The sequence below is a fragment of the Perna viridis genome, chromosome 4 (genome assembly GCF_037379345.1).
Source record: "Perna viridis isolate PV_CMFRI_1.1 ecotype Kerala chromosome 4, ASM3737934v1, whole genome shotgun sequence".
NCBI classification, from domain to species: domain Eukaryota; kingdom Metazoa; phylum Mollusca; class Bivalvia; order Mytilida; family Mytilidae; genus Perna; species Perna viridis.
In genome coordinates, this window is record NC_142448.1 from 40027774 (window position 1) to 40048745 (window position 20972).

General features: G+C 34.1%; 1 protein-coding gene across 4 annotated transcripts; it reads right to left on the minus strand.

Moving 5' to 3' along the window:
• Positions 1–825: 825 nt before the first annotated feature.
• LOC148620055 (uncharacterized) lies at positions 826–20541 on the minus strand. 4 transcript variants are annotated; one of them, XR_015921703.1, is made up of 4 exons: positions 20437–20533; positions 15932–16044; positions 13923–14002; positions 13508–13625 (listed from the first exon to the last, which is right to left on the minus strand). XR_015921703.1 is itself a non-coding variant. In XM_088580638.1 (3 exons), the coding sequence occupies exons 2-3, from the start codon at positions 15968–15970 to the stop codon at positions 4096–4098; spliced, it is 1896 nt and encodes a 631-aa protein (XP_088436764.1). In that variant the 5' UTR covers positions 15971–16044; positions 20437–20541; the 3' UTR covers positions 826–4095. The 4 variants fall into 4 exon arrangements, 2 of the variants coding, with proteins under 2 accessions (XP_088436764.1, XP_088436765.1); XR_015921704.1 differs by having other exon boundaries at positions 20475–20496; XM_088580638.1 differs by lacking the exons at positions 13508–13625; positions 13923–14002 and adding an exon at positions 826–5952 and having other exon boundaries at positions 20437–20541.
• Between the last annotated feature and the right edge of the window lie 431 nt (positions 20542–20972).

The following is a 20972-nucleotide window of genomic DNA, read 5'->3' on the forward strand; positions in this document are numbered from 1 at the left end:
AGATTGAAGTCATCACTACAGAAGTTTTATGGTCGTCATCATGAACTCGTGGATCGTTATGGTGTATCCATCTTCACCATGAAAACGGATTTATTCAACAGGACATAGTTTTCCTTTCCTCATTTGTCTACCCCGGACTTGACTTTTTATTAGCAACTCGGCGGGTGTTTCTAGAAAAGCAGAGGATGCTTATCCTGCCGGTGCACCTGGTCCATGCTCCCAGTTTTTAGTGGAGTCCGAGTTGCTCATTTGCTTTTGTTACTTTGTAAGTATGATTTTAGTTATTTTATGTTCTTTGTTGTGTATGTCTGTTTTCCATGTCTGGTCTTTGTCCCTGGATTACATTCTTTCGATTACCGCCATAACCTTGATTCCCTTGATTACTCTTACATGTATCATTCAAACGCCGCTCTTGTTAACCTTTGAGGACAATGCAAAAAGAATTCTGCGTAGAAAGAAAAAAAATGTCCCTTATTCAGTTAATTATACAATTAACTAACAGAGACAGTATGTCTGTACTGGGCATTACACAACCACAACTTCATCAGAATAACTAGAGACTATTGTTGAATTCAACACTTTATGTTCTTTGATGTGTATGTCTGTTTTCCATGTCTGGTCTTTCTCCCTGGATTACATTCTTTTGATTACCGCTATAACCTTGGTTCCCTTGATTACTCTTTCAATTTGTCTCCATCACATCAACCCAAGCACTACTCTAAACTCAAAACCAAAAACTGCGTCAAATCATGACGGAATTTCCAAAAACCAATCAAAACCAAAGATCAATAATTACGTGTACATTTCAATATAGTTTACTTCAAATATGGCTTTACTAATGCTTTATTTTATTAATATATCAAATACAACAATATAAGAATTTTACAATACAAAGTAAATACACATATAACATAATATAAGGGTAAAATTCCACACTACTACATTAAGAAGATAATTCTTCTTCTTAATTCAATAGTGAATTTGTTTTGAATCATTTTGCAGTATTTCTGATATTTGGCTATCAACTTTAAAGCCAATGCAGCAGTAATATGAACATTTTCTGCTAAAGTCAGTTTCTAGGACATCCCTTAATGAAATGTTTTCATTCATAGTTTTAATAATACATTAAATTAAGCACTGAAACATTGCTAAATGCATCTTTATATGTATATACCACACAAGCACAAGTCAAATTAAGGCTATGCCACAGTCAAGTAATCCCGGTCTCTTCAGGCGAGACAATTATTTGTTTTTTGAAAAGATTTCATAGTGAAATGTTTATAAAAAGTTCACTATAATTTGATTTTTTAATGTTTTCAATTCACAGTATATAATAAATATAATCAATGTAGTATACATACCCATAATTTTGGAAGACATCTGCACACACAGACATATATAAATTCTAGTTTAAATCAATACAATATAAATATATTTACAATTCATCAGTGCATTTCCGGAAGCCTCAGCAAGATTTCATTGAACAAGAGGCTTCATAGAGCAAGTATCACTCAACTTTCACAGAATTAGAAATGGTAGCCTGCCCGTCAGCCCAAGGCTGGCTATTTTTTGGCAGGGCTGGCTAGAATTTGAGTGAACTTCCTACCCTGCTTTTGTACAACCATACCAGCATCAAGAGCTACTCTCACTACTTGCCAAAAGATTGAAACAAAACAAAGATACACAAAAATACTAAATTAAGAACTCCTTAATGTGAAGCATTCTCCAAGCAAACAAAAGCAGAAAATCGTATACTCTGCACAACTATAAATTAAATGCTTATAACATTTAATCTGGGTCAGACCCAAACTGACACATGAAACACTTCAAAAGGTTATCACTAACAACTGATTTGCCTTGTAACAGTCATTATCACAAAACAAAGAAAACTGAAGAAAGATATCTTTGTCAATTTGAACATGTCCAAAGGTTGACAGACTCTCACTGCTTTATAGCCCTTGTAGCTCAAAAACCAAAAAAAAAGCCCAAATCTGATCGTATTAAGAGGACTGAAATTTTCATAAGGAACCCAAAGGAAAACTAGAAGTCCTGTTTATCACAGTAGCCCTGCCTCATTCGTTAGTATGATTTTTTTAAGTAAATCAAATGTGTCTATAAGGCACTAATGATGGCCCCGCTCACTAGATTTGCCAAAACGCCAAGTAATGGCAATAGCTCATCTGGCCGTTGGCCAGGTGAGCTGAAAAGGACTACTATTACATATATTAGTATTGAATAATACATAAATATCTCCACCAATAAATATGAACAAATGCCAACATATTGTAAAAAAAAGTTATGAAATTAAAACAAAAAAACATCAATATAGGTCAAGCACAGCAAGCTAAAACATGATGGATCATAAACAAAGAAATACATTAGCTTACATAACATTCACAGTTAACTGAGGAGCTATGCCAGCGCAGCATGATACAACTGCAACATATTGACAAGGAAAAAATTTAGACATATGTGGTCACAATAATATATTTGATCAATCATAATGTATAAATCTTAAGATAAATCTCTTCTCACTGTTCAGCCCTTTACATCACTCTCTTCTAGACAAACAAGAGACTCCCAGGAGCCTGAATCGCTCACCTGGTTGAATTTTGCCTTTCAAGGGCAATAAATTAAACAAGAAGTTGTCCAACAATTTCGACTCAAGAAAACTTTGATAGGACTTATCAAAAGGATCATTTCAGTAAATGAATGTCTAAATCTATCATTGTTTTCAAGACAATGGCTGAAAACTGTATAAAAAAAAAAAAAAAAAAAAAAAAAAAAAAAAAAAAAAAACTTGTCATTTTCCTCTGTCAAGGGCAATAACTCTTATAAGAAAGCGTATGACAAATTTTACGCCTGAAGACCTTTGTAGTCCTAAAAATAAGGATCATTTCAGTTAAAGGAAGAATTTGGCTAAACCTAACGGTTTTGGAGATATATGCAAAAAACTACTGTCTGACCCCTATGCTCTATTTTTAGTAACGGTGGCCATGTTTTTCGACCAATCAAGAAATCCCCACATCAGTTCTATGCAGGATACCCAAAGGAACATATATACCAATTTTGGTTCTAATCAGTCCAATAGTTTCAGAGGGGAAGAATTTTGTAAAATTGTTAATGACGATGACGGACGCCAAGTCACGGCAATAGCTCACATGGCCATTGGCCAGATGAGCTAAAAAAGGCTTGAACCCTCCAAATTCTTATTTCTTAGATTTACAAGTTTATACCTCTGCATTCTTCACAACTAACATTCCAGTTCACAGGCCCCAAATGCATTTTTCAGAAATTTTTATACAGTGACTGTTGGCCTGTAGTACAGTCGACTCTCGTTGTCTCGAACTCGGATGACTCGAAATTTCGGTTAAGTCGAAATTTTGTCGAAGTCCGGAAAAAAATGCCTATTTGTCTATGTTATTTTACTTCTTTTTAGTCGAAACTGGATGAGTCGAAATTTCGGTTTTCTCGAAGTAAAAATTAAGTCCCTTCAATGAATTTCCTTGTAAAAGTCAATGGTTATCTCGAACTTATTAGGGTAAATTACATGTCAAAGTGTCAAATCATTTTACCTGTCGAGGCCCTGTGTCACCATTAATTAGTTTATTACACCTTTCGATGATGATTTTGATTTGATGACTTATTACCTGTATTTCTATAATTAATAAAACTATGAAATATTTTATTAATGCAATTAGATTTCTTTTATTTAATGATCAAAGACCATTGTCGGCATTTGTGTTTTTGACAAGATGTCTACGCTTGGGTGTGTATAAAATAATTACCGTTATCCGAACTCAATGGGTCGTTAAAATAAGATTGTTGTTATTAAAATCTTGGTGTTTTATTAATTACAGTATGACAACCCAGTGTACACAGAATATGTAACCGGATCCAGTTGTACTTATTTTGTCATTCTCGTCCATGGTTATCTCCCCTTTCTGCTGCTCGAACTTCATTGATTTCGTTAAGTCGAACTTTTCTCCTGGTCCCTCAAATTTCGAGATAACGAGAGTCAACTGTACTTAATTTTACAGGCCAACCTCCATTTTGAGTTTCTTTTGTAGTTTAGTATAGATCATTGTCTGTTATTTAAGACTCTCTTATCATTTCTACAATACCCGTCAACAATTTGTTCTCCTTTAACAAACCATACAGGCTTAGGTGGGTTAAGTTCACAACTGAGACATTGTCAAATAACATATTGCCAGTTAATGTGTATACATCTTTTTCCTTCCTGGTGACTAAGATCATGACATGAAGATTTACATTTTTTATTATGTCTTTAAAAATATTGAGAGCTTCCCCAATAGAGACTCCAGTATGTGTTGCACCAGTTGCTACTTGTACCAAATACAGTGTATGTAGTTTTGTTTTTCTCCTTTTGGAAGGAGTCCTGGTATATTCACTTTCTTCTGTTTCTGTGTATAACACATAATCAATTCCTTTCAAATTATGAAATGATGGATAAACCATTAAAGAGCGTTCTTTATTCATTTCTATCTCTTTTCGCATGAAGACTGCCAACCTTGCAATATTCTTGTCATGTCTCTGATAAGCACCTCTAATAGATATTTTCTGAAGATCATTTAAGTTTGGTTGGAGAAAAGTAATATCTCTGGGCATGAGAACAAGTACTCCATTACATTGATCTAACACACAATTGCTTGATGTTGGTGATACTTCACAATGACTTTCTATTGATATTTGAGGAACTATTAAAGATTTAAGCTGGTATTGCAACCAAATAAGTTCATATTCAAATTCTTTTCTTATGCCTCCAGACTGGAAGCAGGTAACTAACATTGCACTGGAGTCAATGTTGTACTTGTTATCAATGATATCTTCAATCTTAAAGCGGAAGACTTCTCTCCAATGAATGTATAATTCGGGCAACAACAAAGAAACTTTTACATACTCATCACCCTCAGCGAGACCAAGTTCAGAAAATCGGAGATCATTATCAACATCATCTTTGTTTACAACATTTACTTCAGCACAGAAGATATTCACCGCTATCATAAACAAATCATACTGATTCAGGGCAAGAATAACATTTTCAGTTGCTTTCATCTGATGCAAAAGTATTTTAGTGTGTATAGAAAATTTGCAGCACAGCTGTTTTACCATTGAATTGTTGTCAGAATCTACTACTTCATTGAACTTCAACTTAAACTTTGTTATATCATTTGCTAAACTAGTTTTGTATCTCATCAGAAAATAGTTTATGCTCTTCCCTTCTTTCATGTCTTTATCATACTTATCTCCATCATGCACAAACATATGTCTTACTCTTTGTAGCAATCGTGGTGTTAAAGGAAATTTGTCCTTACATCTATCATATAGTTCACTCACAAATTGTTTTTGATTTTCCAAGCTGTACTGAACTTTTTTCAGAGACTCAATCCAGATTTCTACAAATTCTTCCCAACTTAGCTGCCAACTCATTTCAAACAAATAATTAAACTGTCTTTTAGTAGCACTTGCTGAAAAGCCTGTTTCAATAAGAATTGTTTTAGATACTGCTGCTTCAAGTTCAATTTCTTGAACAATGCTTCTGTTAAAAATTGTAACATGGTCGATAATTAAAATATCTGAAGACTGCATTGTTTTCATATAATCTTTCAACTTCCTCTTCTGGGAGTCTCCTCTGACAACATCCATGTCAATGTAATGGATAGGACTGTCATGACTGTTAATACAAGAAAGTACATAATAAACTGCTGTGGAGGATTTCCCAATACCCTGAATTCCAACAAAAGTGCTATTCTCTTCATCTACTGGTTCCCTTTCAATGCTTTTTTTTAAAGTGTCACAAAAAAAGTCATGAAATTTTGTCCTAGCAAAATATTTGTTGACACCACTGTACTTCTCTATGTTAACAAAAGTTCTAAAATATGGAGATACCTTTTTGGACTTGGCTATCTCCCAAATGGTAGGATCCAATTCCTGAAAAAGAAATAATGATTGCAATGTAATAAATTAACTTATCCCTACTGAAATATTTCCCCATGCCGCCATGGGATACAATATTTGGGAGATTTTCCAATTAGAAATATTGCCTAATTTGACAATATATTAAAGTATAGTTTCTTAACAGGGGTTAAAAATTTGTTCGGGAAGACCCGAGCCCTGAACTTTTTCATCTTTTGTACAATAAGCCTGAACAATGTTTTGTCAAGTTCCAATCGTAAGATATATAAATGCAATTTTGTTATCTGATATTCTTATATATATTTCTATGTTTGCAGGGAAGAAGACACAGTGTCAGTTGATTCCGTCTCCGGTCTGATGCATTGTTTCTGCTTTTTTAACCGTGAAATTGTAATTGAGCAACGATATTCTCCTCAAAAGTTGATATTTATCATACCAGCATGTCAAAAAATGCATCTAGTCAAGCGCACATGTGACTCAGACTTCAGAATGACTAATGACCACACTATAGGTGTAATACCACTATTTCTGGTCTCCTTTACTTTTTATGTTAAATTCAGCTTTTTAGAAGGCTCAATTTTTTTTTACATCAGTACAGATGGTGCTAAAGGGGTATCATTATGATGGTCACCCTTTACCTTAACTCTCATAAAAATATCAACATACTTTATGTGCCTTCTCAAAAAGAACGGTAAAGTTAAAGTAGACAGGTGCAGAAATCACTACTTTTGTTTTGAAATTTAGCTATATCAAGGGGCCTAGAATTTTTGTTCAGAATTGTTTTACCCTACACTGAATAAAGAAAAAAAAGTTTTTAGAGTATTACTGATTCATTCAGCTTTCAGATGACACCAAGTTTGTATACCTCTACGATACAAGGAGAATGATAGGGTGCAATATTGGGACTACTTCGTGTCATTATGAAGTACTTTCTTGTATGTGCAGGCAACTGGTTTCCGAAATAGTGGTATTACACCTATATAGTTACATTACGGCGCACTGTTTCGCACACCAAGTTTCCCCCTTCAAATTTTGTAAAATTTAAAATTAAAAGTTGAAATTTGGTGGATATATTGTTTAAATATAGATAAGCATTTATACATAGACAGATGTAATATATGTTATGGTAAACAGGTGTAATTTAAATGAAAAATGGTATCCGGAACATTTTAGTCCCCTGCCGTATTAGGTTCTCTCCTCAGAATCAGATGGCTGATTTTCAAAATACCTTATTTCGCACAAACTTTTGGGATTAAAATTGTGAGAGAATGAATTGAAAAAAGTCTTATTATTTTTACCTTTTTTCCACCTACTCCATGCATGCTTTGATCCTGAGGTAGTGTCTAAGTGCCTGATATTTTATAAAACATAGTATTGGCTGTTAGTTCTGGAAAGGCACCCCTGAGTTGTACTAAAACTCAGTAATATTTTTTTCAGTATGTTACCACGGCTACTGGATTTTATAAGAATAATCTCTACATTATTTATAAATGACTTGAACCTCAACACACCAAGGATTTCAAAAATATGCACTTTTTTATATGACAAAGCACTAGAAATTTCTGTGTTGACTGCCTCAAGACAGCTTTATTTAAAAAAAATGAGACCAAATTTTCAGAAATGCCCTAACTATATTGTACTGTCTAATCAATAGATCGATCTAGTGAATACCCATTCTAAAAATTAAGTTACAAGTATTTAAAGGTCAGGGAAAACATAGAGAAACATGGTCCAAATAATGACAACAAAATCTTTCAAAAACGAGTTTTTATTTTTTTAGATTTGCCATGCCCAACAGAATTATTTCATTGAAAAACAGCAAATCTGAGGTTCAATTTTTTAAGTCCCGGATTGGGCTTTTAAGAATTTTCAGCCCCTGCTTAATATATGAGATTTATTGGTACACTCCTTGAGACGTACACGTTTCCCATTTGAGTGTTCCTGCATCGTTTATGGTGCATTTTCACAACGTTTTACGTTCGTTTAAACACATGATAGAGGCTAAAAACCACTAATTCCACTTCCCATAGGCTTCTATGCTAATTTCACAATATTCAATGGCTTCTCTGGACTTTACCTTAACTTTAACCTGCAGATGACTCTATATCAGCATGATTCTACATATGTCAGCTCACAATCCTCAGAATGGCATCTGGGGTTAGCAGACTTGCAGTGCAGTACTGGTCACCGGAAGTGAAGGGTCTATAAATAGCATGGGAAATCCCAGTGTTTTCACAAGATAGGGGTATATTTAAAAATCATTATGGAGATTAGGCTTCACATCACAAGAAGCAAAATGCACCTATAAAATGTACAGAAATGTTTTTCCTTTCAGAAACTGTTTAAATTTTTTAAATAAGATGAGAACTTTTTTCACAGCACTATGAGGAACAGGGGTAATTTCTGCGTAGGACTATTTTTGCGTACGTTCCAAATGCTCATTGGTTGAATTGGTGGTCTGTAACCTAAAGAGTCACTTTTTGTCTTAGAAAAAATAAATAACTATACAGGTATCTTCCTACACACATACTGAATGCATTTGCAAAGTTTCAGTGAAATGTGACAAGCACTTTTTTAAATATTTGATTTTTAAATATAGGGTAACCAAGTTGTGCGAGCAAAAAAGTGAAAATATTCTACCATACTGAAATGCATTAAATATTTGCAAAGAAGTTTTTCTGACTTTTCAAATAAAAAATATCAATCACAACTTGTTTTTTTAACAATATTAATGAAGAAATAGTTTTAAAAGTAATCATTTTCTGAGAAATTGGTCTATTTTTAAAAAATTATTTCTGACATGCCTCCCCCTTTTTCTTGATCACATGTCAAAAATCCTAAATCTTTAAATTTTCACAAAAGGTGATATATTTGGCTTTAAATTTGTAAATACAGTGTTTTCACATTAAAACATGACCAGTAAAGGGCACCTAAAGCAAAAAAAGTGCTCAATAATGGATTTTCCATGTTGCCATAGGGGAATGCTTATATGGCCTTAACCGCAGTAATGAAAGTGAGTTTTTCCTCATTTCTAACCTAATATTTGCTCAAATCTACACAAAACTTGATTTAAAGTGCTTATTACTACCATATTTAGGTAAATATAGCCCCCAAAGTTTAATATTTGATATTTTTACTAAATTTTCTACACTTTTTACAAGATAGGACATAAAAATCAGCCAAAAAGACCAATTTTCCATAATTTGGACCTATAACTTAAAAAAATGCATATTTTGAAGGATTTTTGTAGTGTATTCCTCTCATGGCAAAGTTAACAAGATCTTCAAGTAGTTTAAAGCTATTTCAAGAAACTTTTCATTTTGCCATGGCTTCAACTTAAGGCTAAAAACCACTAATTCCACTTCCCATAGGCTTCTATGCTAATTTCACAATATTCAATGGCTTCTCTGGACTTTACCTTAACTTTAACCTGCAGATGACTCTATATCAGCATGATTCTACATATGTCAGCTCACAATCCTCAGAATGGCATCTGGGGTTAGCAGACTTGCAGTGCAGTACTGGTCACCGGAAGTGAAGGGTCTATAAATAGCATGGGAAATCCCAGTGTTTTCACAAGATAGGGGTATATTTAAAAATCATTATGGAGATTAGGCTTCACATCACAAGAAGCAAAATGCACCTATAAAATGTACAGAAATGTTTTTCCTTTCAGAAACTGTTTAAATTTTTTAAATAAGATGAGAACTTTTTTCACAGCACTATGAGGAACAGGGGTAATTTCTGCGTAGGACTATTTTTGCGTACGTTCCAAATGCTCATTGGTTGAATTGGTGGTCTGTAACCTAGAAACGCTCTTTTAAACGCACAATAGAAGTGTTCGTTTAAATGTATGCTCCAAGCGTGCATTTAAACGAACACTTCTATCGTGTATAAATGCACAATGGAGCATTCGTTTAAATAAGTTCAAATAAATTTCACATCTTAAAGACACATGGTATACTTATATTGTCTTTTTACTCCAATATCTATATATTGATGCAAGGTTTTTAATGATTTTTTCCTGTTGATTTTCCCTCTAATGAACCTTTTGTGTCATATTAAGCAATCGACATAAAGGGCTAGCTTATAAGGGTTATCTCATATACTAATTGACATAATGAAAGATAAACACTTGAATTATAATACATCTGTATTTCAGCAATTAAGGAGCTATACCAGTGCAGCATGATACAACCACAGCATATTTACAAGAAAAAACTTACACATACATGGACCCAATTATATGTTTATTCAAACCTATTGAAGTGTTCTCTGCAGAAGAGCTTAGAAATCTTTTGAAATCTAGACTATACATAAATACCTTTTCACAAATATATTACACTCCTTGGCAAAATGGTCCAGTATCCTCTAAAATTTTATAGTTTGAGTTTAAAATTCAATATCTTTTGATGGATATATGATATTCATATGTTCAAGTGACTTTGAATTCTGGCCCTTTATTGGCTTAAAGGCCTCTTTTTAGCTCACCTGGCCATAGGCCATGTGAGCTTTTGCCATCACTTGGTGTCCATGGTCATCATCTGTCGTCATTAACAATACTTCGAACATTTTCTTCTCTGAAACTACTGAATGGATTTGGATGAAACTTATTATGATTATTTTTAGATTATCCTGCACAAAATGACTGTTTCAATTTTTGATCTGTTCAAAAACATGGCCACCATTACTAAAATTAGAACATATTTGCCAGACAAAGGGTCAAGAAACAGTAAAAAATGCCGGTCATTGACAGACAAATTTTGCAAATGACCGATAACCATTCTCCAATATCGGACATAAAAAATTTGCCAACCCTTATAAATTACTGTCTGGGTGATTTTTTAGTGTACCTGTCTCCTAATTGTTTATTGGAAATTAACTGACAGGTTGGGTCAATATTAGCCGATGTGCAGCCACCTGTGGTTGTGATTTACCTGTTACTGATTAGTTGATAAATAATCAACATTTTCTTTCAACTCAGAATTTTTTGGCTGCTTGCTGATGTGATGAGATATGATGTTTTGTTTACATGCTTGAACTTCCACATGTGGTTGAAACCAAATTTGTTCACTTGTTCAGATATTTTGTAAAAGACAGAGTATGTGATGAAATAACACAACATTTATTTTTAAATAACTACAAAAAAATTTTTTTTTTAAGCTAGTTAATTCTCGATCTGACCTTTTAAAAGAATAACACAAACGTCTGCTGAAGTTTGATAAAATGACCGAAGGGGCTGTCAAAGAGCAAGACAGCAGTTTTTTGCATATATCTCCAATATCATTAGGTTTAACCAAATTCTGACAAGGATAAAAGTGTTCAGCGTGATGAGATCTATTTGTGATGAAATTTTGGTGAAGATCTGTTGACCCATGTTAGATTTATTGCCCTTTTTTGACGTTTTCTGCTATATTTGATGTTATCACTTTCAAAAAACTTCTCCATAGAAACTACATTACAGAATTCAATGAAATTTGGCATAACAGATTTTTAGGACATCCTAAACAAAATGACAGTTTCGATTTTAGATTGGTGAAAAAATTTGGCTGCCATTAGTAAAAATAGAACATAAGGGTCAGCCAGCAGTTTTTTGCATACATGTATATCTCCAATACTGTTAGGTTTAACCAAATTCTTACATAGGGTAAAAGTGTTCACCATGATGTTGGAGTTATTGCCCTTTTTGGACCTTTTTGCAGTTTTTGATGTTGATACTTTAAAAAAATCTTCTCCTCAGAATCTTCTGTACACCATGAAAGTAGGTATTACTGTTTTTTTGGGTATCCTGCACAAAATGACCGTTTGAATTTTTGATTGATGAAAAAAACATGGCTGTTGTTACTAAAGATAGAACTTTGCAAATAGCTCAAAAACAGTTGAATTTAGCCAAATTCTGATGGAGAGTGATCTTGATCACCATCAGTAGAAGGACCTTTGCCAAAATTTTCAAAACGATTTGTTGCCTGTTTGTAGGATTTATAGCCCCAGAATCAGAGATTTTTGTTGTTGGAATGTTTACAACTCTCGGGAACCAATTGCAACAAAATTTAGCAAGAAGCTTCCAGGATTGCTTACCTCGTTAAATTTTTGTTTATCAAGGGCAATAACTCTAACAAGAATGTTCTCCAACAATTTTGACTCCCCAGACTTTAGTAAGACTTATCATAAGGATCGTTTCAGCAATTGAAAGTTTCATACTATCTGTTAGTTTTCAAGATACTGACTGAAAACTGCTAAAAATGTAATTTTTTGCATTAAAGGGCAATAACTCTTACAGGGAGTAGTCTGACAACTTCGATACCTGGAGACTTCTGTAGGCCTTATAATAAAAATCATTTCAGCAATTGCATGTTTCATTTCATCTCTCATATTTTGAAAGATGTTGGCTGAAAATTGTGAAAAAAAAGTCATTTTTCACCTCTCAAGAGCAATAACACCTACATGGAGTCGTCTGACAACTTTGATCCCTCAGAGATTTTCGTAGACCTTCTAATTAGGATCATTTCAGCAATTGAAAGATATTGGCTAAACCTAACTGTTTTGGAGATGTATGCAAAAATCTGTTGACTGACCCCGTTGTTCTATTTTTAGAAACTGCGGCCAAGTCTTTTTAACCAATCAAAAATCCAAACGGATACCCTGAAAAACAAAAATACCAACTTTCAATGAATTCTGTACAGTAGTTTTTTAGAAGAAGATTTTTGAAATTGAAAACAGCAAAAAACGTCCAAAAAGGGCAATAACTCCAACATTTGACAACAGATTTTCACCAATATGACCATAGATAGATCTCATCATGGTGAATACTTTCCCTTTTTCAAAATTTGGTTGCAAAAGTCTGCTATCTGACCCCTATGGTCTATTTTTAGTAATGGCGGCCAGGTTTTTTAACCAATCAAAAATCCATACATCATTTTATGCAGTAATAAACCTAAGGAACAATCATCTTAAGTTTCATCCAAATCCTTACAGTAGTTTTGGAGGAGATGTTTGAAGAATTGTTCACGATGACAAATGACGACCACAGATACCAAGTGATGGCAAAAGCTCACATGGCCTACAAAATTCATTTCTTTCAGGATCTCCCCTATAATCTGATCATATAAAATTTTTCACAAGTCAAAAAAACATGAAAATGAAAGTTACCCATTATTAAAGATAAACATGATATTCTAAGTTGACAGACAATATACAATGTAGCATTGATTTTTTAGGCAGCCATTTGAATGAAATGACTGTCATTTGGCAAAATGGTCTGTTTCTAGTAACGGCAGCCATGTTTTTTGCCAGATCAAAAATCCCCACGCAAGGAACATTCATGCAAAGTTTGTTTACAATCCTATTAAGTAGTTTCCAGGGCATAATCTAGGATTCAATGAATAGGAGAAGTGACTTCTCCCTTCCAGGACTGAGTCTGGAATGGGGACAAATCATACTTCACCGCTAGAATATTTTTTCGCATAGATATGACCTTGATATCTCAAGGACATGTATTCTAACAAATAATAAACAAATAAGTTGAATATTGTAATTCAACTTTCTACACTTGGAAGTTAATAAGTAAATGTATTATAAGTAACTGTAATTGAATATAGAAAGTGATCAGATGGTCATTGAGAACTTGTTTCTTGAAGTAACATGTTCTTAAAGTCTAAGAATGGTCTGTACTTTCATGTGGTCTCTTCCTGAAAAAAAAAAAATATATATATATATAAATCAACTCTGTTCGGACATAATGATGAGTACACTTGCATTATAATTGATACAAAGCACAAATCAACCTGCACAGACATGTGCATGTCCATGTATGTTTACATGTTTAGTGGGATTATTTTCAAATAATTGATAGTTATAATTTAAATTGAAAAGTGAATGACTGCATCTTGATATGGCAGTCTGTTATCCAATAAATTTCCCTGATTTTTGTTAAGAAGTGATTATTTATCAACTACCCAAAATAATATAATATGTCAAAAACTGACCATCATAATTTCCGGTTGTTTGACACTGCCATTTTGAGTTAGAATTGGATTTCATGAACTTTGATCAGCAGGACTAAAAGCTGCAAAAGCACAATAAAATCTTCCATTTTATACAAAAAAGATATTTAAGACCGATAAATGCAAATAAACCTACATGTTCTTGATAAAACACGAAAACAACTGTTCTACAAATCATCTAGTTGAGTTGGTTAATCAAACTGTCAATACATATGTAATTTTATATTGGCCCTGTTATAGGTTTCAGTCAAAAATATTGGCCTCGACAGCCTTATTGGCTCTTGGCGATGCCTCGGGACCAATATGACAGACCTCAAACCTATAACAAGGCCAATAGGAAATTACATACCTTTTAACTTATATTATAGTTAGCTTAATTACCCTTTTTTTGGCCTTATAAAAACAAATTGTCACTACAGACGCGCATGCACTTATACACACAACTATGATCCAAGATGAACCTACCAATAATTAATTTTCTTTTAAAACCATTGAAATCACTGCAAGAGTCTCTCTATGAATAAATAAATTAATTGTTGTCATCAAATTAAATATTTAATCAAGGAACACAAAATATACATGTACCTTACCTTTTGTGATTGTTTTCCTTTGATTTTGAACTCAATAAGTTCATGTTTCATTCAAATATGTTCTTCTGGTTTTATCCATTATCAAAGTCGCTAGATGGGGCGAAATATCCCCTGGATTGCTTGGAACTGATGACAATTAAGTGAACTTCTTCCAATTCAAGGATTCTCTTTGTTACAAAAATTGCCGCCATTTTGGTTGTTTATTACCTGGAAGGTCTCTCTTTGGTCAAATTTCACAGCAATTTCACTTCTCTTAAAAGAACACAAGCTGGCAACTTTTCTTTATTTTCAAAAATTCTTGGCGACTAAAATCTACATTTTGCTGTCTAGATTATGCCCTGGTTTCGGAGGGAAAGATGTTTGAAAAAGTTAACGGACTACGACAGATGGACGACAGAAACATAGTGATGGCAATAGCTCACAATGCCTTTCGGCCAGGTGAGCTTAAAATAGCAAAACAAAGTTGAGAAAGGGCAATAACTCCAACATGGCTAAACAGATTAACACGATAAATTGACCACAGATAGATCTCATCATGCTGAACACTTTTACCCAATGTCAGAATTGGGCTAAACATAACGGTTCTGGAGATAAATACAAAAAAAAAACGGTCTGACCCCTACTTTCTTTTTCCAATTATAGTGGCCATGTTTTTTTTTTATGAATAAAAAATCCCCACAACTGTTCTATACAAGATACCCAAAGGAACAGTCACACCAAGTTTGGTTCCAGTTGGTCAAGCAGTGTCAGAAGAGAAGAGTATTGAAAAATTGTTAACAATGGTGAACACCTTCGGCCAGGTGAGCTTAAAAGGTGGCAACAAACATCATTTGTTAATAGAAAATAACAAAAATGCATACAATGGATGCCAAAACCCTTGAAAAATTGCAAGAAGTCCTTGTTTTAACATGAAACCAAGTAATTTTCTGAAAGTCATGTTTAGGAAAAAGAAGCAGGCAACACCTTTTAGTATTTTCTAGTCGTTTAGAATTCCCCACCCTCTTACAGCTGTAAACTGTCTTGTAATTACACTATTTCTGACTGTCTTAAGGTCAATTTTGCTGCTGGCATTTACTCTTGGTCAGTAAAAAATATGGTAGGTTTATTACAGAGTTCTCCCCATAATTTTGGAATAGCACAGTGCTTACTGTCATAGCACAGCTCTTTTCATCTTCAACCAAAATTATAGCACAGCGCCCATAGTGCATTTTAACTAAAAATAATTACTGATAGCACAGTGCTAAGAAATTAAAGCACTGTAAAGTACAGTGCTATAATGGCCTGGGGAGAACACTGTATTATCCATGTATCTCACTGACATAATGGTGCCAGTTTGCATCCCACTTCATGCACTGACAAAAAGGGTGTATTCAACTCGCTCCTACAAGTGAGAAAGCTTACCAGATGCTTCGGCATGGTCGGGTGTTTCTCTGGGTCCATACGGCTGAATTGAGAATCAGAAGTACAATGTAGCAGTTACTCTATCATAACACTGATGAAAATCAATCCGGCACCTGAAAGTACATTTGAATTTGTGAAACAAATGTTTAAATTCATTAGAAATATCATGTGCACTTACTATAATGCATTGCATGGTCACAACAACTACATCTTACAGCACAGTTAATGACTCCTATGATGTTTCTTGTGGTGCAGCTTAATACAACTGCAGAGGTTAAACAGTTCAGGCAAATATACATGTAGGAACAATATTCAATCTCTGTACAGCTATATTTTGGATTGTGAAGAAATGTTTAGCACAACATAAGCATCTGGATAGAAAGGAAAATGTTCCAAGAACTTCAAAATTTGAAACTAATTATTATACAAAAGAAATAAGTAATTTAAACATGTACAAAGTTTCAGGAAATGATTAATTTCAATAAAGGTCCCTATTTCTAAATGGTTTGGACCACACCACTAAAATCAATCAAAATATTTTGGGTATGAATCCTTTTAGTATGTCATTTTCATTGATATTCATACAGTTTGACTGAAGTTACATGCATTAGGACTTTTTCTACCTTTGATTTACTGTCGATTATCTCCCCTATTCCCAATGACAAAAGTGTCTTTTTTTCCCAAAATTCATCAACAATTTCCCAACTGAAGCAACAATATGAAAGTTTTCATGTGATTTGTCTGTTGGTGTAGCTAGTTGAAATGGACATGTATCTAAAGACATGATTCATTTCAATGATTGTGGCGGCTAAAATCTGAATGATCTAAAAAATTTAGTCATGTCATTAAAAATTCAGCATGATCTGTTTTTGTACATATTTATAATTTGTTGATGTGTTATTTTTTATTCACAGCTCTAACTCCTATGAGTAAGAGATATCATGTAGAAACATTACTTTGTGTTTTTAGCAAGTAATAATGCTATCTTTTGTTACTTTTGATTTTAGTTATTTATGTTCTTTGTTGTGTATGTCTGTTTTCCATGTCTGGTCTTTGTCCCTGCATAACATTCTTTTGATTACCGCTATAACCTTGGTTCCCTTGATTACTTTTTTTGACACTTTTAAATGGATAATAACTATTAATCATCATAAATAAAACACTTTGAAAATTGAATTGATTGTTGCAATTTGATTCAAGTGTCGGACTTGTAAAAACAGTCTGGTGATGCTTTTAGTTTCTAACAGTTTTAATAATTGAGTGGCTTTTCCAGAAATAAAAGAAATAACAAATGTAATTACAGGTCCCAAGATATCTACACAATGTGTACATAAGAACTGTAAAGTAGAAGGCTTTAATCAGGACTGATAATATAGTCAGTAATAATTATAAGTTACAGTATTATGTTCGAACGAGGACAAGAGAGCGACCTCAGTCAGTTGTTTTTGACCCCTAAAATGCTTCAAGTTATCTCTTATGTCTGAGACAGTTTTTATTCAAAGTACATTTCAAATACAACCTACAAATATCATTATTTTCATGATAAGTTGCATTAAACTATTTCAAACTCTCACTGATGCTGATCGATGTTTACTCCCATATAAATATAATTCCTTGACAAACTGCACACCAATATAGTAGTCTATTTTTAGAAATTTTCATGAACACATTGTTTAAATGTCTCTGATGTGTTTCTGGTAATCAAATGGACTTCAATTAATTAAAACTCAATACAGGACAGATATGAGTATGTATAAACTGAAATGTCTTTTTTTTATGATTTTAATGTTTTATTTGATAATCGTTAATACCACATTAAAGCAGAGGACGCTTTTTAATGTTTTATTTGATAATCGTTAATACCACATTAAAGCAGAGGACGCTTACCCTACCAGTGCACCTGGTCCATTCTCCCAGTTTTTAGTGGAGTCTGAGTTGCTCATTTACTTTTGTTACTATGTATGTATGATTTTAGTTACTTTATCTTCTTTGTGATGTATGACTGTTTTCCATGTCTGGTCTTTGTCCCTGGATTACATTCTTTTGATTACCGCTATAACCTTGGTTCCCTTGATTACTCTTCCAATAGTCTCACCCCATGCAGGTTCGGGTGTCATCAAATAGGCCTTCAGCAGCGCTAAGCTCGTTATAAAAGGCGACTAAATAGTGCTTAGAACCCTAGCCGGGGGCTAAGGCCCTCTGCTCATAGAGTAAGTGGGTTGTGTGCCCCAGGTGGTGGAATGGGGTACCCATGTCATGTTACATGCTGGAGTTGTCGGGCTATAATAAGGAAACCCTGACTGCAAACCATAGTGGTGCACCGAGTTGGGAAATATGCCATGTTCATCGCATGTTAAAGAACCCTGCTGTAGTATTCGATGGGAGTAGGAACCTTTGCGCTCCGCCACAGGAGGTTAAATTGCCTGACCCTACCAATCCCTCTCTTTTTCTAGTGGTAAAAAGATTTGTCGACCCTATTATCCTTGTGCCCTATCCTTTTTTTCATTTCATCATCATCATCATTTCATGTTCATTTTATCATCCATTGTATGTTCATCGCCTGAATATAGCTGAAAAATTTCTGCTCGGGCGTTAAACCCCAATAATCAATCAATCAACTAATAGTCTCAACTGCTGTGTTATAATAGCAACAGCTTTGATTAAAGCTGAACAAATCAAATATTGATTATCATTGTTGGCAAAATCAATAAGATTAAAAAAGCTAAATGATTTCTGTATTTTTTTTTTAAATGAAAACTTTTCATTTAATAAAATATAGGAAGTATCAATAGTTCAATGCAATTTGATAAAGATCTATGTGATCGGAGTGGGAGGAAGACAATCTTAATTTATACAACAATGTTTTAACAATCTCAGCAACAGTCTGACAGAGAAAAAGCAGTTCAATTTGCCTAACTTTTATGAAAATGCCATGGATGGAATCCCAAAAGTTCTAAAGAATTGTTTAATGAAACAATTCAATCGAAAACGATGTTTTAACGTCTAAGTTCTTCTTGTTAAATTATGAAGAACTTGTTAAATGCACATGGTTTAATGGCATCAACAAAATGACCACACCTACCAAGGTTTTAATTTCTCTAGAGGTGTGGACAAGCCTACGTAAGGGAGAACTTGGTATAATTGAAATAGACAATAGACTGAAAAAATTGTTGATTTCTATGTTGTAGCTAGTGCTATTAGCAAGCACCGCAAAACGGTGTGAGCTCTACTGTTATTATGTGTACTGTTTAAATTTCCCTTAAGGTTCCCCAATATACTAACGAAAGAAAAGTCACAGTCCCAGAATAGTGTTATATCTAGGATTAGAAAAGGGCATGGTAATTTTTTTTTTTCAAAAGTCACTTTTTGTCGCGATGTTTGATTTTTAGGGCACATTGATTTGTTTAAAACTTGTTATACAAATTAAAAAATCAAAGACACATCTGAATTAAAACATTTTTATTAGAACTAAAACTTAATTTCAAAAAGTCACATACTTGCCAACTTTTGAAAATAACAATGGGGGTGTTTACATTACATAGGACATGTGAATCAACATTTTCGGGACATATTTTGCAAACTGCATGGGTTTTACTGTAGTAATGTACCAATGAGACAATCACTAGCATTAAAGGGCCTTTTACAGTTGAACAAATTTTACATGCACTATAGTCTATAATATATTATAAGTTTGTTTTTGTGTTTGATTCCTCCAACCCATTTAAAATTCCTGTTTATTTTTCGAATTCCCAAAAAATGCGCATTAAACAAAAAAATGAAAATATCCGATGAAAACATGAAAGAGTAACATAAAATGCATGGTATAATGTTATAAAACTACCCTGTGGCTCTGGTATTAGCGTCGGTTTGGTTTTTGTTTGTTTGTTTGTTGGGGTTTAACGTCCGAGCAGCAATATTTCAGCTATATTCAGACGTTGAACATGAAATTGATGATGAAATGAACATGAAATGATGAAATGAAAAAAGGGATGGGACACAAGGAGAATGGGGTCAACAAATTTTGATTGTCACTGGAAATAGGGAGAGGTGGGTAGGGTCTGGCAATTTAGCCTCCTGTGGTGGACCCCTATGGTTCCTACTCCGGGAGAATACCACAGTAGGGTTCTTTAATGTGCGAGGAACGTGGCATCTTTCCCAACATGGTGCACCACTATGGTTTGCGGTCAGGTTTTCCGTATTATAGCCTGACAGTGACAACCCCAGCATGTAATACGCCAGGGGTACCCCATTTCACCACCTGGGGCACACATCCCAATTGCTCTGTGGGCAGAGCGGTCTAGCCCCCGGCTAGGGTTCTGAGCACTATTTAGTCGCCTTTTACGCCAAGCTAAGCGCTGCTGCAGGCCTATTCTTTTAACACCCGGACCTGCACGGGGCGCGTCGGTTTGGAACTGTTAGTGTAACGTTCATAGTAAATGTGAAGTGCGTTTTCTATGCAAGTTCATTTCAACAGGAAAACCCAGACTGGCAAATAACCACTTTACCCAGGACAATTCTGTGAAGCTTCGTATCTGCTGCTTACAAATTTCTGATTTTTGACGATCACTGTGGAGCTGGTGTTATATGGCGCGTGCAAACTAGTACTTGTAAAATCCGAAACGAAATCAAAGCGAAACGAAACGAAATTAAGGCTAGAAACCACTAATTCCACTTCCCATAGGCTTCAATGCTGATTTCACAATATTCAATGGCTTCTCTGGATTAGTTAGGTCTCAGTATCGTATTAATTTTCCCATAGACTTCTTTAGTGAAGTGCATATTTTTTAGGATTTAAAAAAATATACATGTTAACTGATTCAATAAAACATTCACTTATGTAGCATTTCTAAGGACATCTAAAAAAAGTTTGGCATCTTATAGTGCGATATTTGCTCAATTTAATATGTCATTGTTACTATCTATTGACAAACATTTGTTTGTAGAGAGGCAAAAAAAAATGCACTATCTTTTTATAGCCTCCATGTTTTGAAGTACACCCGCTCATGCAGGGATACCAATGCGATACTGGAACCTATTACTA